The 20775-nt window shown below is 33.9% G+C and overlaps 2 protein-coding genes and 1 pseudogene across 2 annotated transcripts; 2 read left to right on the top strand and 1 right to left on the bottom strand.

The window, feature by feature from the left end:
• The first annotated feature begins 1200 nt into the window (after window positions 1-1200).
• Window positions 1201-2863, top strand: LOC116666615 (olfactory receptor 5M10). The gene has a single exon (XM_032490446.1). It carries the CDS (start codon window positions 1504-1506, stop codon window positions 2434-2436), a length of 933 nt encoding a protein of 310 aa, XP_032346337.1. The 5' UTR covers window positions 1201-1503; the 3' UTR covers window positions 2437-2863.
• Window positions 2864-9609: 6746 nt separating this feature from the next.
• LOC102504977 lies at window positions 9610-10733 on the bottom strand (annotated as a pseudogene).
• Window positions 10734-13252: 2519 nt separating this feature from the next.
• On the top strand, window positions 13253-14412 carry LOC116666383 (olfactory receptor 5M10-like). Its single transcript, XM_032488696.1, has one exon. It carries the CDS (start codon window positions 13384-13386, stop codon window positions 14410-14412), a length of 1029 nt encoding a protein of 342 aa, XP_032344587.1. The 5' UTR covers window positions 13253-13383.
• The last annotated feature ends 6363 nt before the right edge of the window (window positions 14413-20775 follow it).

Below are 20775 nucleotides of genomic sequence, written 5' to 3'. Positions count from 1 at the left end.
GTTAGGTAGAGATTTTGGCTTCAAAGAAGAATCTGAGGTCTCAAAGCGTCAAATTAAGGTTATACCCTTGAGAAATAAAAACTACTTTAATTGGCTTTTTAAATTTATTTAAAAAATACTCTAGGGAATGTTCCTAAGAAATATATTATAAATCTTCCCACCTTGTTTTGAGAAAATATGGTAAGTCAGCTTTGACAGGTAGGCCATTTTTCTACATTTGTTCACTAAAAATAAGTTTGTTCTTTTGTGCAGAGGTTAATATCCCACCAATGGAGAAAAAAAAATCTTTTCTTTCATTGTACTTTATTTTTCTATTCATATGTTAATATTTAATGGCTTCTCTAAAAATTAATTACTATATGCAGGCTCTTCTGATGTATATGTGAAAACTAAATAAAATAGCCTCATGGTGCAATTATTAATGCACATTTTTCCCAGTGATATCTTATTGTCAAAAAAAACCAACAAACCGAGACAGTGGATCCAGCTGGGAACTAAGTCCATGTTTAAACATTATCCTAATGTGCGTCCCTAAACAAATTTCTTTTATATGTTAGTTGCAAAAAAAAAAATGGGGACAAAGAAAACTTCCACACTTTCTCCAGATACTTGAATTCTTTATTTACTGTTCCATTTCTGCCTTCTCAGAGAGACCTTTGCTGAATGGCCATCTGAAAGCACCCCACCTTTATTTTTCTTCATAATGTTTTCTTCGAACTGAAATTCTGTTGTGAATCCTTGGCTATGCGTTTAGTATCTATCCCTTCCCCTACAATATATGCTTATGAGGTTGGGGAATTTCTTCACTGCTGTAACCTCTGAACTTAGAACAGAAAAAAAAAAATCAATATTTGCAGTGTACATAAATAATGAGTGGGTGGATTTACCAAGCAGAGAGAACAATTCTTCATTCTGTACCTTCTTAGCCATATAGCAAAAGATAAATTTACTAATTCAACATCTTCTGAATGCAATTAAGCCAGACAAATATGAGTTGCAAGTGAAAATGCTGTCCTGAATGTGTCTTCTGTTTCGTATCTGAAACAATAGTCTATCAAAGCTGGAGGGAACCTAGAAATTCAGCTCCCTTCATTTGTCCACTTGAATAATACAAATGATCTGCTGCTTTTCATACCTCATTTTTATTCCTTTGGCTTTCTTTTTCACAAAATTTGAAAAAAAATACCAAGTATGAAGCTCTCCAAGAAGACAGGTATAAATTGTACACACACACACACACATACACACACACACACACACACACAAGTAGGACAGAGAGTTTGGAAGTGTGTGTTTGAGATATATACAGAAAGAGTTAACACAGAGATGTAAAGTGAAAGTAATTATGGAAACATTCTGATGCATTTGTTGAGAAGAGTAATTTCCCCAGAGATAAATAGTTCAAAAGTAAATGAAACAAGAATGGAATAAATGCAGAGTCTGGGCTAGACAGAATTCTTCATCTTTTTTGTCAATTTCAGTTTTTTTTCAAGGGACAAGAAAATGTCTTCCCCAAACCACACTCTGGTGACAGAATTCATTCTCCTGGGACTCACAGACAACCCAGTGTCAGAGAAGACCCTGTTTGGGGTGTTTCTGGTGATCTACCTAATCACGCTGGCAGGGAATCTGGGCATGATCGTGCTGATCAGGACAAACGCCCACCTCCAAACCCCCATGTACTTCTTCCTCAGCCACCTGTCCTTTGTAGACATTTGCTATTCCTCCAACATCACTCCAAATATGCTGTACAATTTCCTCTCAGACCAGAAGACCATCTCCTATGCTGGATGCTTCACACAGTGTCTGCTCTTCATTGCCCTGGTGATCACTGAGTTTTATATCCTTGCTTCAATGGCGTTGGATCGCTATGTGGCCATTTGCAGCCCTTTACATTACAGCTCCAGGATGTCCAAGAGCATCTGCCTCTCTCTAGTCACAGTCCCTTACTCTTGTGGCTTCCTTAATGGGCTCTCTCAGGCACTGCTGACTTTCCACTTGTCCTTCTGTGGCTCCCGTGAAATCAATCATTTCTACTGTGCTGACCCTCCTCTCATGATGCTGGCCTGCTCTGACACCCGAGTCAAGAAGATGGCGATGTTTGCAGTTGCTGGTTTTACCCTCTCCAGCTCTCTCCTCATCATTCTCCTGTCCTACCTTTTCATCATTGCCAGCATCTTGAGGATCCGCTCTGCAGAAGGCAGGCACAAAGCCTTTTCTACTTGTGGTTCCCACCTGACAACAGTCACTATATTTTATGGAACCCTCTTTTGCATGTACTTGAGGTCCCCATCTGAGAAGTCTGTAGAGCAGTCCAAAATAATTGCAGTCTTCTATAGTTTTTTGAGCCCAATACTGAACCCGTTGGTCTACAGTATGAGGAACAAGGATGTGATCCAAGCCTTGCAGCAGATGATTAAGAGAAATCTTTCATAAAATTGCAGTTTAAGGATATGCTCATTTGTAATGACTAAGTGTCTGTGACAACCTACTGTTTAGAACCTAGAAACGAGAAACATTGGACTCTGCCTGTGATAGAGTTCCCAGTTTCCATTTTTGAGGATCAACATCATTTAGTCTGTGGGACATTCCTTTAACTCATAACAAACTTCCTTTTGGCTAGGCAAAGAGTTATGTCTCATTCTTAGCAACCAGAATGTTCTCATATCAAGATTTATAATCCTCTTTCAAAATGTATTTTAAAATCACTGCAAAGTACTTACATTTTGCATAAATAATTGTATGCTTTCTTTTATTTTATAGTTCTGAGAACCACTGTGACTTTCAGGACCCAGATTTAAACTCAATTTTGGTCACTGTCTTAATCAAAATGGTTGATGTATTTGTGGTCTCTCCTTTTTATATATATATATATTTTTGCATTTTTTTTTATTGAAGTATAGTCAGTTTACAATGTTGTGTCAGTTTCTGGTGTACAGCATAATGTTTTAGTCACACAAGAACATGTATATTCATTTCCATATTCTTTTTCACCATAAGTTACTACAAGATGTTGAATAGAGTTCCCTGTGCTATACAGTATGGACTTGTTGTTTATCAGATTTTGTGCGAATCCTCCTGTATTTTAAAGTGAGAGACACTCTGCCAGAGTTCAGCAGGTGTTCTGTGAGATTCAGTGGGTTTGTGGATGTAATTATTGGTGTATTTGTGGGACAGGCTGAGCTGTGAGTCTCTCTACTCTGCCATCTTGACACCTCCCCTCCTTCTTTTTTTAAATATTCTATTTATTTGTATCTATTTGTGATTTAAATTTTTTTATTTTTAAGTCTTTGGGTGAAACCAGCCTCATAAATTCTTTACAGATAGGATAGACCATAAATCAACAGGTTTAAAAATAATCATAAGTAACACTCAATTATAGTTCAGTGCTCACTTTTACATCACTGCATGTTTAATCCTCACAAAGAAATTAGTGAGAAGATTATTTTTTTAACATTTTTAATTGATTTATAATCATTTTACAATGTTGTGTCAAATTCCAGTGTTCAGCACAATTTTTCAGTTATTCATGGACATATACACACTCATTGTCACATTTTTTTCTCTGTGAGTTATCATAACATTTTGTGTATATTTCCCTGTGCTATACAGTGTAGTCTATTCTACAATTTTGAAATCCCAGTCTATCCCTTCCCACCCTCCACCCCCCTGGTAACCACAAGTCTGTTTTCTCTGTCTGTGAGTCTATTTCTGTCCTTTATTTATGCTTCGTTTTTGTTTGTTTGTTTTTGTTTTTGTTTTTGTTTTTTAGATTCCACATATGAGCGATCTCATATGGTATTTTTCTTTCTCTTTCTGGCTTACTTCACTTAGAATGACATTCTCCAGGAGCATCCATGTTGCTGCAAATGGCATTATGTTGTCAGGTTTTTATGGCTGAGTAGTATTCCATTGTATAAATATACCACCTCTTCTTTATCCAGTCACCTGTTGATGGACATTTAGGCTGTTTCCATGTTTTGGCTATTGTAAATAGTGCTGCTATGAACATTGGGGTGCAGGTGTCATCCTGAAGTAGATTTCCTTCTGGATACAAGCCCAGGAGTGGGATTCCTGGGTCATATGGTAAGTCTATTCCTAGTCTTTTGAGGAATCTCCACACTGTTTTCCATAGTGGCTTCACCAAACTGCATTCCCACCAGCAGTGTAGGAGGGTTCCTCTTTCTCCACAGCCTCTCCAGCATTTGTCATTTGTGGATTTTTGAATGACGGCCATTCTGACTGGTGTGAGGTGATACCTCATTGTAGTTTTGATTTGCATTTCTCTGATAATTAGTTATATTGAGCATTTTTTCATGTGCTTTTTGATCATTTGTATGTCTTCCTTGGAGAATTGCTTGTTTAGGTCTTCTGCCCATTTTTGGATTGGGTTGTTTATTTTTTTCTTATTGAGTCGTATGAAGCTGCTTATATATTCTGGAGATCAAGCCTTTGTCGGTTTCACTTGCAAAAATTTTCTCCCATTCCGTAGGTTTTCTTCTTGTTTTATTTCTGGTTTCCTTTGCTGTGCAGAAGCTTGTAAGTTTCATTAGGTCCCATTTGTTTATTCTTGCTTTTATTTCTTCTAGGAGAAAATTTTTGACATGTATGTCAGATAATGTTTTGCCTATGTTTTCCTCTAGGAGGTTTATTGTATCTTGACCAAGTGGGGTTCATCCCAGGGACACAAGGCTGGTTCAACATACGCAAATCAATCAGTGTAATACATCACATCAACAAGAGAAAGGACAAAAACCACATGATCATCTCAATCGATGCAGAAAAAGCATTTGATAAAATTCAACACCCATTTATGATAAAAACTCTCGCCGAAGTGGGTATAGAGGGAACATATCTCAACATAATAAAAGCTATATATGACAAACCTACAGCCAGCATAGTACTCAACGGTGAAAAACTCAAAAGCTTCCCACTAAAATCTGGGACAAGACAAGGATGTCCACTATCACCACTCCTATTCAACATAGTCCTGGAAGTCCTAGCCACAGCAGTCAGGCAAGAGAAAGAAATAAAAGGGATCCAAATTGGAAAAGAAGAGGTAAAAGTGTCATTATATGCTGATGACATGTTACTATATATAGAAAACCCTAAAAGGTCCACACAAAAGCTACTAGAGCTGATTGAAGAATTCAGCAAGGTAGCAGGTTACAAAATTAATGTTCAAAAATCAGTTGCATTTCTTTACACTAACTGATAAATCAACAGAAGAAGAAAGTAAAGAAACAATCCCCTTTAAAATAGCATCCAAAGTAATAAAATATCTGGGAATAAATCTAACCAAGGAGGTGAAAGAATTATACACAGAAAACTATAAACCATTGATGAAGGAAATTAAAGAAGACTTTAAAAAATGGAAAGATATTCCATGCTCTTGGATTGGAAGAATCAATATTGTTAAAGTGAGAAGATTATTGTCTCCATTTATAGCATTTGGAATCCTAGGCACAGCGAGATTAAATGACTTACCCAAAGTCACTCAGCCACTTAGCAGTACAGAGGCAAATCCCTTGATTCCAAATTTTCTCTCCTTCCAATTCACACTGCAATGATTAAACCCCTTAACACGCTGCAAATGCTGGGATGATAAACTGATGAGCTTATTGCTATACGTGTTCATGGTGATCATGATGAGAGGATATGACTAATAACCCTTAATGTGGGTTTCCTCTGACATTTCAGGTAAACATGATCATTTGTCATCATTACAGTAGAGTTGTCTCACTGTTTCATGGAAAGCAGACAATTTTGATATATGGAAGATCTATTTAGACTGTACTTTATGAATATATAAAATCCCAGATTATAAAAGCACACATGTTTATTACAAATAACTAGACAATGCAAAGAGATGTGACAAAATAACTTGTATGAGTGTTATGTCTTAAGCCAAAGGGTTATTTATGTTTGTGTTTTTTTATATTTCTTCTCAATAATTTTAAACACATATATTATTATACTTGATATAATAAAATTGTAATCATGTGCTGTATACAAATTTGAACATTGATTTTTACTTGATAGTATAAGGTTTATGTTTCAAGCAGACTATTTTTGTGAACACCATTTTAATGCCGTTAATATTAATAATTAAATCATGCTTAAACTTAATTACAAAAATAATACATATTGATTATAAAAAACAGAGAAATACTGAAAATATATAAAAATGTGTAACTTTTCCCCTGATATTTTAACCTATTTCCTCCTGCTCTCTTTTAAGCAACCCTTTATTTTCCCACCAATTTGTGATGTTACCTTTCTTTGTACCCTAAATGAATCCATTTCTGTCTATTTCTTCCAATTTTTTTTACCAGTTTGTTTATGTATTTTAAACCAAATTCTTATCACTAATGTAGATTTAAAATATATTTTAATTTCTGATAGAAAAATTCCATCTGTATTGTTTTTGCTTCCAAATTCATCTTAGGAGAACACAAATCAGATATTTATAGCTATTCAATATTTTTACCTAAGATATTATGCATACGAGTGTTCAATCTAGAAAGTATATGCACACATAAACATGAAACTCCAATCTAGCTTTCCATACATTACATATCTATCATAAATTATATGACAAATATGGAGAAATATCTTAGTAATATTGTTTTAGTTCGGTCCCCAGGTCTGATGGCAGATGTATGCAGTGAAGCCCACAGAGATGGGATGGAAGGTGTAGGAGAGTTAAGTTTTTTGGCTGGAAAAGTGGCCCACAGTCAAGGAGAAAAGCATTTAACCTGTGCACTTTAATGTTGTGTATTTATTAACTTTTTACACAAACAGTTATTTTTGCACTTTACCTTTTATTAGGTTTCCATTATGCACGTTATTTTTCCACAAAGGTGTCTAAATGCAGACTCTTACCCCTAACTATGTTGTCCTTTGCCAGGAATTGTCCTCCAAATACACATTCTCTTCCACTGTGAGTAATTTCAAGACACTGAGAAAAAATTCTATATTGATCCAAGTTAAAATATGTCTTAAGTTTTTAAATAATCAGAAGAAAAATTTCCAAGCTTCATTGCACTGGAGAAATTCACAGTGGAAAAATCACTCAAATTTGATGGTAAAAGAGACAGCCAGTATTTTGGTGAAGTATTTGCCCCAGGTAAAGTAAATTAGTAACCGTATTAAGGTATAATAAGCTCATAGAAATCATATGAAGTACAAAAACATTATCATATAAATTAATATTGAAGGCTAACCATAAAAATTAATAAAAGCCCCAAATGCTGAAATTAATGAGTAAAATTGTTAGTAATCACAAATATGAAATATCATACTGTTTTGTGTATCTACATTTAAGAGAGTTCAAAATGACTGGCACTATATACTTTGATTGTGTCAGGAAAAATAATATACAGTTTTTCTGGAAGTCAACTTAATGTTATGTTTTCAGGAGTCTTAAAAACGTTCTACACTTTTACTTTGTAAGTCCTATTTTTTTTTAAAAATGTGTTGAAGGCATACAAAGAAATGTGGGTAAGATTTTCATAGTAATATTTGTTTTATAGCTGAGAAGAAGGAAAGAAGTGATGTATTAATACAGGCAGCCCAGGAGGGTGGGAAGGGATAGACGGGATTTCAAAATGTAGAGTAGATAAACAAGATTATACTGTATAGCACAGGGAAATATATACAAGATCTTACGGTAGCTCACAGAGAAAAAAATGTGACAATGAATAGATATATGTTCATGCATAACTGAAAATTGTGCTCTACACTGGAATTTGACACAACATTGTAAAATGATTATAAACCAATAAAAAAGGTTAAAAAAAAATACAGGCAGCCTCACTTTGCACGATCTCCTGTAACTGAAATTGGTGGAACCTGGAAATGGCTTTGCTTTGTGTGGATCTGCATGACCACAGCGCTGTGCAAAGTGGGGTCTTCCTGCATTCAGTACGGTTAGGCATAGACGTATGCAAATAGAACTGAGGTTGGCTGTATGTAACTAGAAACCCTGGAAAGCTGTGTTGCCTGTGATCAGAGAGGAAAGTTTGAATATTATGTGACAGATTTTGCATTAGAATGTGTATAGACAGTAAAATGAAGATTCCAGTTAAGGGAAGGGAAAATCACTTTGCATAGCTCTTTATGGAAAAAGAAGTGTTTGATAAGTTTGTAATATATGAGAATTAAGGAAACATAAAATTTGTTTTTTATATCCATGTACTGATTTTCCATGATAAACAATTATTTCTTATATAGGCAAGAAAACAAGCAAACAAAACCTACGTATTTTCAATTCATCCAGATCCCAAGATGCAAAGTTAAAGGGTCTTTATTTATTATTAGAATTTAAATATGAAAGTAGGAAAAAGCAGAGGTTCAAAACCTGTTCTATAAAAGTGTTGAACCAAATGGTCATCCATGTGTCCTCTAATTCAAGCTTCTATTATTTTCCCCCTTAAAACTGTTGTGCTTCTGAATAGGTTGAATTTCTTCAGTTGTAAACAAAGCTATAATTTTATATTTGTTAAGGAGGTGATGGGGCAAGTAAATCATTCTCTATCCATAGTGTTTTAATCTGGAAAACAAAATTTTTCTTTCATTCAGAAGTTTACTTCTTAAGAGAAAATTCATCCAAAAAGGTTTTTTTTCATCTCCTCAAGCTTAAACATCATTATCAGTTTCCTAGCATACAATGACATTGAGATGAAGTGACACAAATTAATGCTGATTTCCAATAAATAATGTCGATGGATCAATGTTTTCTGTGTTGAATTTATATCTACTCACATATTCACACATGTACACAATGGAATGAACACTCTCGATAGATTGAGCTTTACTGAGGATGTAGGAAAATTTGAGTACTCAGTTGTTGGTAATTTCACACATCACTACATCCAAAAAAGAAAGAAATATAAGAGAAGGAAAAATAAAACTTTAGAAATCTACCTTAATATAGTATATGATCAGAAATAATAACTTTCATATTAAAGAATTTCTTAAGGAAGGAAAAAAAAAAACTCCCTAAATTTTAAAAGGAGGTAATGTCATAAAATGTCACATATCAATGTCAAGTTATATTATGCTTGTCAATAAAGACCAGTTTCAAAAGAATATCCGGCGATCTGGAACATGCTTATGCTGCTATTTTGTTGTAAAACACTAAAACCAAATCTTCATGTGCACTTGAGCAGCTGCTAAGTCAAAAAAACCTCTTTGTGGGAAGACAAGAAATGAAAGGTAATATGTAACCTGTAAGAACAGTTACTAATGTTGTAGGGACAGATGATATAAAACCCTTCTCTAAAAAAGGAAAATTCTGAATCAGAAGCAAGTATCCGTTATTGAGAAAGGAATCTGTATTGGTTAAAAGAAACCAATGAAATAAACTGTGGGATCATTAAAAGATGTACACTATCAGGTTCTTTGCTGAAATAATGAAACACATACAGTTTTATATTCCAGAGAAATAGACTAAGAAATGTACCAAAAGTGCAGTAAAAAATGATCAAAATTTGAGATTTGAGTTTCTTTTGAGAAGATAATCAGTTTCCAGGAAAGGGAACTATGTATATATCCTATGAAGGTAAATCATTTTCATATTCATAAAATGCATTGCAATACACTTGACTTTGCTGGTAAGAGTGGCTCAGCCAGGCTTAAGTATTGCTGACCTAGGAAGTGAAAGGAAGAAACTTTATGCTAACTAATCTACCGGAATAAGTTCTTGAGTGAGACTAAAACAATGACTCTGCTTAAGCGTAAACAGCTCACTTCTGTTGCTGTGTTTCCATCAACTGTCATTTCCAAACAATTTTCTCCTTCATTGTTTCCGTTAGACTCTTACCTGATCCCAAACTCTGCAAATATATATATTGTATGACTGTTATCCCAGAGAATTGCATTCAGGCAGACCTACAAGGGATAATTTTGTATTGTTTTTGAGACTTTTTTTTTTTTTTCCCCAATTGGGAGCCTGTTGAAATAGAATTTTTCTCCATTATACCAAGGTTTCTCACAAATATTCTTCTTAAAGCCTGTTTCACATCCTTGTTCCTAAGGCAATGGAGAAATGGATTCAGCCTGGAACCCACAAAAATACAAATGCTACCACAGTTTTTACTTGTTCAACAAATCACTCATTTAGTGGTCGCGGATACATGCCTCTATAAAACACACTGACAGCTGTCAGGTGGGAGCCGCAGGTGGGGAAGACTTTGCTCTGCCTTTCATTGGAATAAACCTTCATAATGGTGATAAAAATGAAATGTAAGAGATGAGTATGATAAGGAGGGAACCTGTGAGGTTAATCCCTGTGGACACAAACAGGGCAGTTTGCTTTATATAAGTGTCAGAACACATCAACATTAAGAGGGCTGGTCAGCACAGTAGAAATGGTTGATGGCGTTGGGTCCTCAAAAAGATAAGTGAGAGGTCAGTATTACCTGCACGGTGGCCACCATGGACCCCCAGAGGTAGGGGAGAGTGACCAGGCAAATGCAAAATGGCCTGCACATTCTGCTGTTGTAATGCGGGGGACTGCAGATGACCATGGGCTGACCATATCCACGGCACTGAGCAGGTAAGGCTCAGTGAGGAGCAGAGTCATGAATGTTCAGAAAGAACTCTCCTAAGTGTTTCTTTTGCCCACTCCAATGTACTCCTTACAGCTCCTCATCTAAGCCCTTTTCTCCCCCTCCCCCTTCCCTCCCCTTCCCCCTCTTCCTCGCCTCCTCCTTCCTCTGTCTTCCCCTCATCTCCTCCTCCCCCTCCCCTTCTTTTTTCTCCTCCTCCTCAATCTTCTTCCAGGCTTTCTTGATACTGGAAACAAGTAAATGAGTGGTGATCAGAGATAAGCCAGCTAGCCTTCTGAATTCCATTCTTGATGTAATCGTTTAAAAAAAACCAAAAAACTGTTCAGGTGAAGAATGGGCTTGAAGAAAACCTGAGCTTTCAATGCTTAGCTTCTGACTTGCTTTAATATAACTAGGAAGACTCCTGATAGCATTGTGCCTCTGTTGTTGTGTATTAAGAGTACCTCAGTATTACACTTCCAGTGAACAATTGGATCTGCTTGACTTCGATGAAAGTGAAACTTACCTTTAAATCAATTTTGGTGAGGTAAATTTACTTAGAGTAAAATGTAGAAATTTTTAATGTAGTTGGACAAATGTGCACAGCCATACAATCATAAATCAAGTTTTCAAGGCTGCTATGCAGGTAGGGAGAGGGCGTGGGAATAGGGTGCAAAAAAAAAAAAAAAAAAACAAAACACACACACACAAAACTCACTTTCAGTGAGATTCTGATATTTTTAGTTGAATAAATACTCCTAGGATTTTTGTAAGCCTTCAGTTACTATCCAGAATTCTGAAAAGTTAATTTTGACAAGTTTCACCAGTGTTTTCATGGGAGAGCAGACTTTGGGAGGCCATCACACTTCATTCAGAAGTTGAACTCCTTTTAATACAATGGTTTTGTGATTCATTTAAGTTATATTAGTACTTTGTTCATTTTTTTATTTCTGTGTAGTATTCTATTATATGGGTATATCAGAATTTGTTTATCTATATATCTGCCAACATATGTTTGAGTTTCTTTGTGAATATATACATTCTTTGTTCTTGGACAAAACCCTAATACTTTCTGGGTCTTATTTGTATAAGGGACTAAAACACTTTAAGTAATTTTAGAAGAAAAAACTAGTTTTCCAAAGAAGCTGAATTATTTTACACTCCATCAAGTGATGTATTATGACAGTTAATTTAAATTGTCATTGCCAATATTTTGGCAATCTTTTTAATTCTTTAAATGATGGGGTTGTGAAGTGGTATATCTAGGTAGTTATAATTTACATTTTTTTGACAATTATAAATATTGAAATTCTTTTCATATGGTTATTGGAGATTCATATTTTCTTTTATGAAGTATCTGTTCACATCTTAGACTTGTTAAAAATTGGTCTGGTTGTATTTTGATCAGTGAATAGTGGAGGGTCTTTATGTATTCTGAATAGAAGTGCTTGTTAAAATTACTGAATATGAGCGTTTTTTTCCTAATCTGTGGCTTTCCTAGACTTTCTGCTCCTCAGATCTCTTCCACACTTCACATTTCTACTTCTCATTTTCATCAGGTGACCTCATCTTAGTGTTTATAAAGAAACAAAGCTTTTGGTTGGAATTCCCTCTTCCTTACTATAACCTAAAAACTAAACTTCTCTTTCTTCATCCCATGGTGCTAAAATTAATGGCTAATTTCTCTGTCTATGCTAAAGATTTCACACACAGTATGAAGCACTGTAAATACATGTTATGTAGTGATATTGACCTCAGAGGAGAACCTAGCTCCCAAAGCATCAAATTGTCATTACGCTTTTGAGAATCAAAGACAATTTTAATTGTTTTCTAGGATGATTTTTAGAATAGTCTAGGGAATACACTTCGGAAATACATTATAAATCTTCCCGCATTGTTTTTTTGAAAATATAGCAGGTCTGCTTTTACAGGTAGGTCATTTCATACATTTGTTCACTAAATATATGTTTTGTTCTTATGTGTGGAGTTTAATATTTCACCGTGTGGAAAACTTGCATCTAAAAGTACCTCACCCTTATTTTTCTTCATTTTTTTTTTGTACTTGCTTCTAACTGACATCGTGTGATGTATCTTTATCTGTGTGTTTAACATCTATTCCTTCTCCTACAATATATGCTCCATGAGGTTGGGGGATCTGTTCATTGCTGTAACACCAGACACTAAAACAGGAAAAAACAATTCAATCTCTGCAGTGTAAATGAATAAATGAGTGTGTGAATTCACACAGAGCAGAGAGAAAAAATCTTCGTTCCATAGCTTCTTAGCCATATGTTGAGATAAAATTCACCAATTCAGCATCCTCTGAATGAAATCAAGCCAGACAGCAATGCGGCTCAGGTGAAAATGCTGTACTGAACATGAATCTTCTGTTTTGTATCTGAACATTAGTCTATCAGAGCTGCTGATATCCTAGAAATTCAAACTCCTTCATTTGTCCATTTGAGTGATGCTAATGACCTGATGCTTTTCATAACTGATTTTCATTCTTTTGCCTTATTTTTCCCCACAAAGTTTAAAAAAATGTCAAATGTGAAGTTCTCCAAGAAGACAGGTATAAATGTATGAATATATGTATTAAAATATGCAATATTCTTAGAGTATATCCATATACAGTATTATTGTGTATTAATAATGAATTAATCATATATATATATACTGAAGGGAGAGAAAGAGAGAGCTTTTGCTATAGAAAGGGAGACAGCAGTAACCCAGAGATACAGGAAAAATGTTTGTGTAGAAATTCTGATGTATTTGTTGAAAGAAAAGCCTGATTTCTACATAGATAAATAGGTCATTGAGTAAATATAAAATGGATGGAATAAATGCAGAAGCTGCATCAGACAAAACTCCTCACTTTCTTTGTCACTTCCAGTTTTCAATGGTTAAAAAAATGTCTTCCCCAAACCACACTCTGGTGACAGAATTCATTCTCCTGGGACTCACAGACAACCCAGTGTCAGAGAAGACCCTGTTTGGGGTGTTTCTGGTGATCTACCTAATCACGCTGACAGGGAATCTGGGCATGATCGTGCTGATCAGGACAAACGCCCACCTCCAAACCCCCATGTACTTCTTCCTCAGCCACCTGTCCTTTGTAGACATTTGCTATTCCTCCAACATCGCTCCAAATATGCTGTACAATTTCCTCTCAGACCAGAAGACCATCTCCTATGCTGGATGCTTCACACAGTGTCTGCTCTTCATTGCCCTGGTGATCACTGAGTTTTATATCCTTGCTTCAATGGCGTTGGATCGCTATGTGGCCATTTGCAGCCCTTTACATTACAGCTCCAGGATGTCCACGAGCATCTGCCTCTCTCTAGTCACAGTCCCTTACACTTTTGGCTTCCTTAATGGGCTCTCTCAGGCACTGCTGACTTTCCACTTGTCCTTCTGTGGCTCCCGTGAAATCAATCATTTCTACTGTGCTGACCCTCCTCTCATGATGCTGGCCTGCTCTGACACCCGAGTCAAGAAGATGGCGATGTTTGCAGTTGCTGGTTTTACCCTCTCCAGCTCTCTCCTCATCATTCTCCTGTCCTACCTTTTCATCATTGCCAGCATCTTGAGGATCCGCTCTGCAGAAGGCAGGCACAAAGCCTTTTCTACTTGCGGTTCCCACCTGACAACAGTCACTATATTTTATGGAACCCTCTTTTGCATGTACTTGAGGTCCCCATCTGAGAAGTCTGTAGAGCAGTCCAAAATAATTGCAGTCTTTTATACTTTTTTGAGCCCAATGCTCAACCCATTGATCTACAGTTTACAGAATAAGCATGTGATCCGTGCCATGAAGCAAATGATTAAGGGAAATACCTTTCATAGAATTGGACTTTAGCCGTCTGTTTGTTTGTGATTACTAAGTGTCTGTAATAACATAGTGATTCCCTCCAAAAGAAAACCTAGTCTTTTATAGTCATTATTTGCTTGTCTTCATAAAATCTCCTTAAAATTAATACCTTCAAGACAAATTATTTTAATAAAAATTTTAATGTTGAAATGAAAATATAGTTTCTTTAGTGAAGAACCTCTGAAAATAAATTGAGTAATATTCAGTAATTCCATATAACAATTTACACATTTACTTACTTGAATGTAAATATAATTAACTCATTCTAATGGTAACATTAGAAATTCATCTCATTTGAATTTAATAGTCTACAGAACTACCATGAGGCTCTAAACTGAGTGATTAAGTTTTACACTTCATTTTTTTAGAAATGTTATGAGCTAATTTATTCTTCAATCTGTGATATAGAACAATGGCTCCAGTGCCTGATTAATCTCTAGATTCACCTTGGGGAAATTTTAAATATATGGATCTCCCAACGCTTTAAACTTTAATTTAATTTTTCCCCAGCTCACATCATAGATATCCTGAGAAACTTTTTGTCCATTTGTAAATATTGGGTTCTGCTCCTCAATATTGAAAATAAATTATCAACGTCTCTATGAGTTTCCAGGGATATGGATCCAATTCAGGTATCAAAAAGTACAATGGTATTCTAGGTGTACTTTTAATGTAGTTGCTCTGACTCAGGTCTAATTTATCAAGAGTCGATAGAGTCTATCAATGGGTCTGTAGATCAAAAAATTGCCTTGAAACAATATACAAATGAGTAAGCGTTTACCCACCTCTCTGGAAGAAAACACCCAATGTTTACTTTGGTTTATAAATCTATCTGTGAAACATTATTTTCTAGATAAGACTATGCTAGTAGTTCTCAAATTTTCAATTGAGAAAAGCAATAGTATAGAAGCGTATATAAAGAGATACATGATTCATTCACATTGTACGTGCATTAGTGGTCAACCAGATAATTGCATATTGAAACATTGATTTAACTTTCTTTACACTGCTTTAAATGTTTGTATTCTAATATTGTGCACTCTGTTTTTAACTAAGACCACAATACTAAATGCTCGTATGAAATCAATTTCTAAATTTACTGTAATGTGTTCAAATTAGTTTCCAAAAAATCATCCAGGTGAACTGCAGTTTTAGAAAATTGAACTTCATTCTCAAGTCTCAGTTGATTGAATAAGGCTGATCCTAGTGAATATGTCCACTATAGATAAATAAATATAGGGACAGATGTGAGAAAGTAACATTTACCAGTGATATGTCCTAAACCAAAGGACAATTTCTGTATATATTTTGTTAAATTTTTTCAATAAATTGATATGCTTATATATTCTTTTAATTAATAAGACACAATTGGAATAATATGCCATATTCCAGTTTGAATATTAATTTTCACTTGATAGTATAATGTTTATATTTTCATACAGACTAAATTTTTAGTGAACATAATTTTTAATATAGTATAATACACAGCATCAAATTACACTTGAACTTAATTATAAAAATATTACTTTTCAATTGTAGAAAAGAAAATTGAAAATACTGAAAGATATTTCAATTTTGGAATAAAGTTTAGTTTCAATTTTGAATAAAAGCACAATTTATTTGTAATCTCTTATTAAAAGAGACCTTCTCTCGGCATTTGATGTATTTTTTTCATTTGTTTATTTCAGAAACCATTATTCTGTCATATTTATCCTGGTTATTTTTACAACTGTCATATATATCTATGTATATATCTTTCTGATGTTTCTTTAGGATAGATTCCTAAATGTGGAAATGCTGACTTAAATGCTAAATTTTTCTATGGGTAAATTTTTCTCTAGAAGGCATCAACCATGTACACTTATGACTAGTAATGTTTGAGAGTAAACATTTCACTGTATTTTTCTTTTTCCTTTTTTCTTTTTTTAAATTGAATCATAGTTGATTTACAGTATTATATTAGTTTCAGGTGTACAACATAGTGATTCAATGTTTTTATGGATTATACTCCATTTAAAGTTATTGTATATGAGTTCATTAGTGTCTTCTTTTTTCTTTCTTTAGAGTCCACATATGAGTGATATAATATGGTATTTTCTTTCTCTTTCTGGCTTAACTTTACTTAGAATGATGATCTCCAGGTCCATCCACGTTGCTTCAAATGGCATTATTTTATTCTTTTTTATGGCTGAGTAGTATACAAAATAGAAACAGACTCGCAGACATAGTAAACAATCTTATGTTTACTGGGGGAAAAGAGGATGGGAAAGGATAAATTTGGGAGTTTGAGATTTGTAAATATTAACTACTATATATAAAAATAGACAAAAAACCAAACTTCTTTACAGCACAGGAAACTATAGTCAATATCTTATAATAACTTCTAGTGAAAAAGAATATGAAAATGAATATATGTATACATATGTATGACTGGGGCATTGTGCTGTACACCAGAGATTGACACATTGTAACTTGAATATACTTTAATTCAAAAAAAATAAAAAAAGAAAGTGATGGTAAAATCTTCACTATATTCCTTATAATGTAAAATATATTTTTATAACTTATTTTATGCATAGTAGTTTGTACCTCTAATCTCATACCCATGTCTTGCTCCTTCCCCTGTCCTTTTCCCATTGGTAGCCACTAATTTGCCTTCAGAATCTCTCTACTTTGTTACATTCATTCATTGTAACTTCATTAATGTTAGAAAATAGTATTTAAGATTATTAGCTTCTCTGTTGTCTCAACTGAAATTCTTAGGAAAGGAATTTTTTAAATTGGAAGAAATGAATTCAAATATATATATTTAACCAGTAAAGGACATACATCAGTTATATATTTTCACAGTCATATTTTACAGAAGTATCTTGAATATTTGAGATACAATGTTGTTGTATGTTGTAATATTACATATAACCCTTTTCTCACATTTTAACCCACTTCCCACTGCTATTTATTAAGCAATGCTTTATTTTCCCACTAATTTGTGATGCTACTTCTCTGTACAATGAATGAATCTTTTTATTTCTTCTTTGACCAATCTATAAGTATTTTAAGTTAAATTCTTGTAATTTATATAGATTTAAAACACGTTTTAATTCCTAGTAGAAAAATTCCATATTCATTACTTTTCCCTTTCAAATTTATCTCAGGAGAATACAAACCAGATATTTCTAGCTATCCAATATTTTCAACCCAGAAATTATGTATATATTGGTTCAATTTATGAATTATATGCATACATATACATAAAACATACAATTGAATATGGCCATATACATGATAAATATTTACTGTAAATTGCTGGAAAATGTTCAAACATATTTTAGTATTTGTAGTATTGCTATAGACCTACTGTATAGCACAGGGAACTGTATTCAATTTCTTATAATAACATATAACGGAAGAACATCTGAAACGAAAATACATATGTATAACTGAATCAATTTGCTGCAGACCTGAAGCTAAGATTGTAAATTAACTACATGTCAATAAAAAATTTTTAAAAATTAAAATAGTAGTATTGCTATAGTTCAGTCCCCAGATCCAAAGAGATGTATGGAATGGAGGCTTCAAGGAGGGCGGCTTAGGGATGAAATGTTACAGGTGACTTAATTTTTTTTTGCCAGAAAGGTGGTGGCCTATAAATGAGGAGGAAATCATGTAACCTTGGGGCATTAATGCTGTTTATTTTTCAACATTTCTAAAAACATTTATTTTTGCACCATTCCAGTGTCCATAATGTAACATAGTTTTCCAACAAAGATATCTAAATACAGACTCCTATTCCTACTGGAATTTCCTTTTGCTAACAGCTGTCCTTCTAAAGAACTGACATGCCCTGCATACCCTCAACTGTGAGTCACTTAGTCACTGAAAAAATTCCGTGTTGATCAGAATTGAAATAAATATGAAATATTTCAGCAATGTGAAAGGATGTCTCTCAGCTTAATAGCAGTGCAAGCAATTCACAATAAAAGTCACTTAAATTTGATCATAAAATAATTTAAAATTATCAGCACCCAACAAGTTGACAAAAGGTTTTGCCACAAATAAGATAAAGTGGAGACAGTACCAAAATATAAGCTCATAGAAATCATTCAAATAACAACATGTTGAAGGCTATGAATAGAAAATTGATAAAAATTTCAAAATGTTAACATTAGTGAGTAAAACTGTTGGTAATAAAAATATGAATTAAATACTGCTTTGTGTATTATATTTAAGAGAGTTCAAAAAGACTGGCACTTTGGTACATTGGTAATGTCAGGAAAAATAATAATACATATTTTTTTCTAGAAATTAATTTAACATTATGTTTTTAGGAGTCTTAGAAATGGACGCTTTTACTCAGTCTACTTTTCAGCATGTGCTGAAGGAATAGTAAGAAACGTGGGGTGAAGATTTTCATCATAATGTTAGTTTTATAGTTGAGATAAAAGAAATCATAGATACATTAATAGAGGCAGACCTCACTTTGCACGATCTCTTGTAACTGAAACTGGTGTAACCTGGAAATGTGTCTTTGCTTTGCATGGATCTCTGTGACCGCAGCATGTTCAAAGTGAGGCCTGCCTGCATTTAATACACAGTTAGGCACAGACATGCGCAAATAGAACTGAGGCCCACTGTATGTAACCAGAACCCCTGGAAGGTTGTGCTGGCTGTGATCACAGAGGAGAGTTTAAATATTATGTGACATGTTTTGCACTAGAATGTATACAGACATTAAAACGAAGAAGTTCCCAATTAAAAAAAGGACAATTCATTTTATATAGTATTTTTATGAAAAAGGAAGGGTACTTCAATATATACATTATGATAATTTTGTAAAATACTAGAATTAAGCAAAAATTAAAACTCATTGTTTTTATCTTATGCACCCATTTTCCATGATAAACAATTATTGCTTTATAAGCAAGAAAACAAAAAGTCCATATTTCCAAACACATCAAGGGGGAGAGGGTACAGCTCAGTGGTAGAGTGCGTGCTTAGCATGCACGAGGTTCGGGTTCAATCTCCAATACCTCCATTAAAATAAATGAATAAATAACCTACTTATCACCCCCACTAAAAAACGGGAATAAAAAGAAATTTAAAAAAAAACAACAAACTATCTATGTCCCAAGATATAAAATTAAAGGATCTTTATTTATTAATGTTAGAATTGGAATATGAAAATAGAAAAAAAAACAGAGGCTCAAACTTGTTCTATAAAATTGTTGAACTGGATGGTCACTCAGGGTCCTTCTAAGTCAAGCTTCTATTATTTTTCTTTAAAAATATTGTACTTCTGGATAGGCTAAGCTCTTCAGAGGTCATCAAATCTATCTTTATGTGTCTGTTAGGAGTGAGTGATGAGGGCCACTGACTGTCAGTTTCTCTACCTACAATGTTTTAATCTGGAACCCCAATTTTTCTTTCATTCAGAAGTTTCCTTCTCAAGAGAAAGTTCCTCTGAATAAAGGCTCTTTTCTTCTTGAGATTAAAGATCACTATCATTGTAGCTAGCACACTATAAAATTGAGAAAAAGTGAAATAAATAAAAGTTGAGTTCCAACAAATTGTATCTGATGCATGAATGCTTTCTGCATTGCATTTATATCTGCAATATTCACACATGCACACAATCAAATGAGACTCCCAAGACTATTAAGGATGTGGGGTAACTAGAGTTTTCATTGGCTGGTGTTGCTTTCTTATGAAATAAATGAAAGAAATATAAAGACAATGAATAAAACTGTGGAAATCTATCTTAATATAATAACTGATCACAAGTAATAACTTACAGATGTAAAGATCTTCCTAAAGAGGGAAAAATAAAACCCCTTAATTATTAAAACGAGGTGGTGAACTATATATGTCATATCAGTGTTGTTATATTATGCTTTTAAATAAAGATCAGTTCCAAAGAATATCAAGCAGTGTGAAATATGCTTATGCTACAATTTAGTTGCAAAACACTAAAACCAAATTTTCATGCATATTAAACTAGCTGTTATTTTAAAATTGTTTGTGGCTAGAAATGAACTGAAAAGTGATGTGTAAAAAACTGATGTGTACAATTGTTAATATTGTAGGGACAAGATGATATAAATGTCTTATTAAAGAAATGAAAATTCTAAATCAGGAATGGATATCTCCTATTAATAAGGGTGTCTGTTTTGTTTAAAGAAAATGAAACTAATCATTGGGTTATTAAAATGTAAAATATCAGGTTTTTGGCTGAAAGAATAAACATATATGGGTTTCCATTCAAGCAAAGTAGACATAAAAATTCATCGAAGGTTCATTCAGAGCAAGCATAGAAAATTAGAGAAATGAGATTTTTCTCAGAAGATAATCACA

This window comes from Camelus ferus, chromosome 10 (assembly GCF_009834535.1).
Source record: "Camelus ferus isolate YT-003-E chromosome 10, BCGSAC_Cfer_1.0, whole genome shotgun sequence".
Taxonomy (NCBI): Eukaryota; Metazoa; Chordata; class Mammalia; order Artiodactyla; family Camelidae; genus Camelus; species Camelus ferus.
This window is presented reverse-complemented; position numbering and strand designations above follow the sequence as displayed.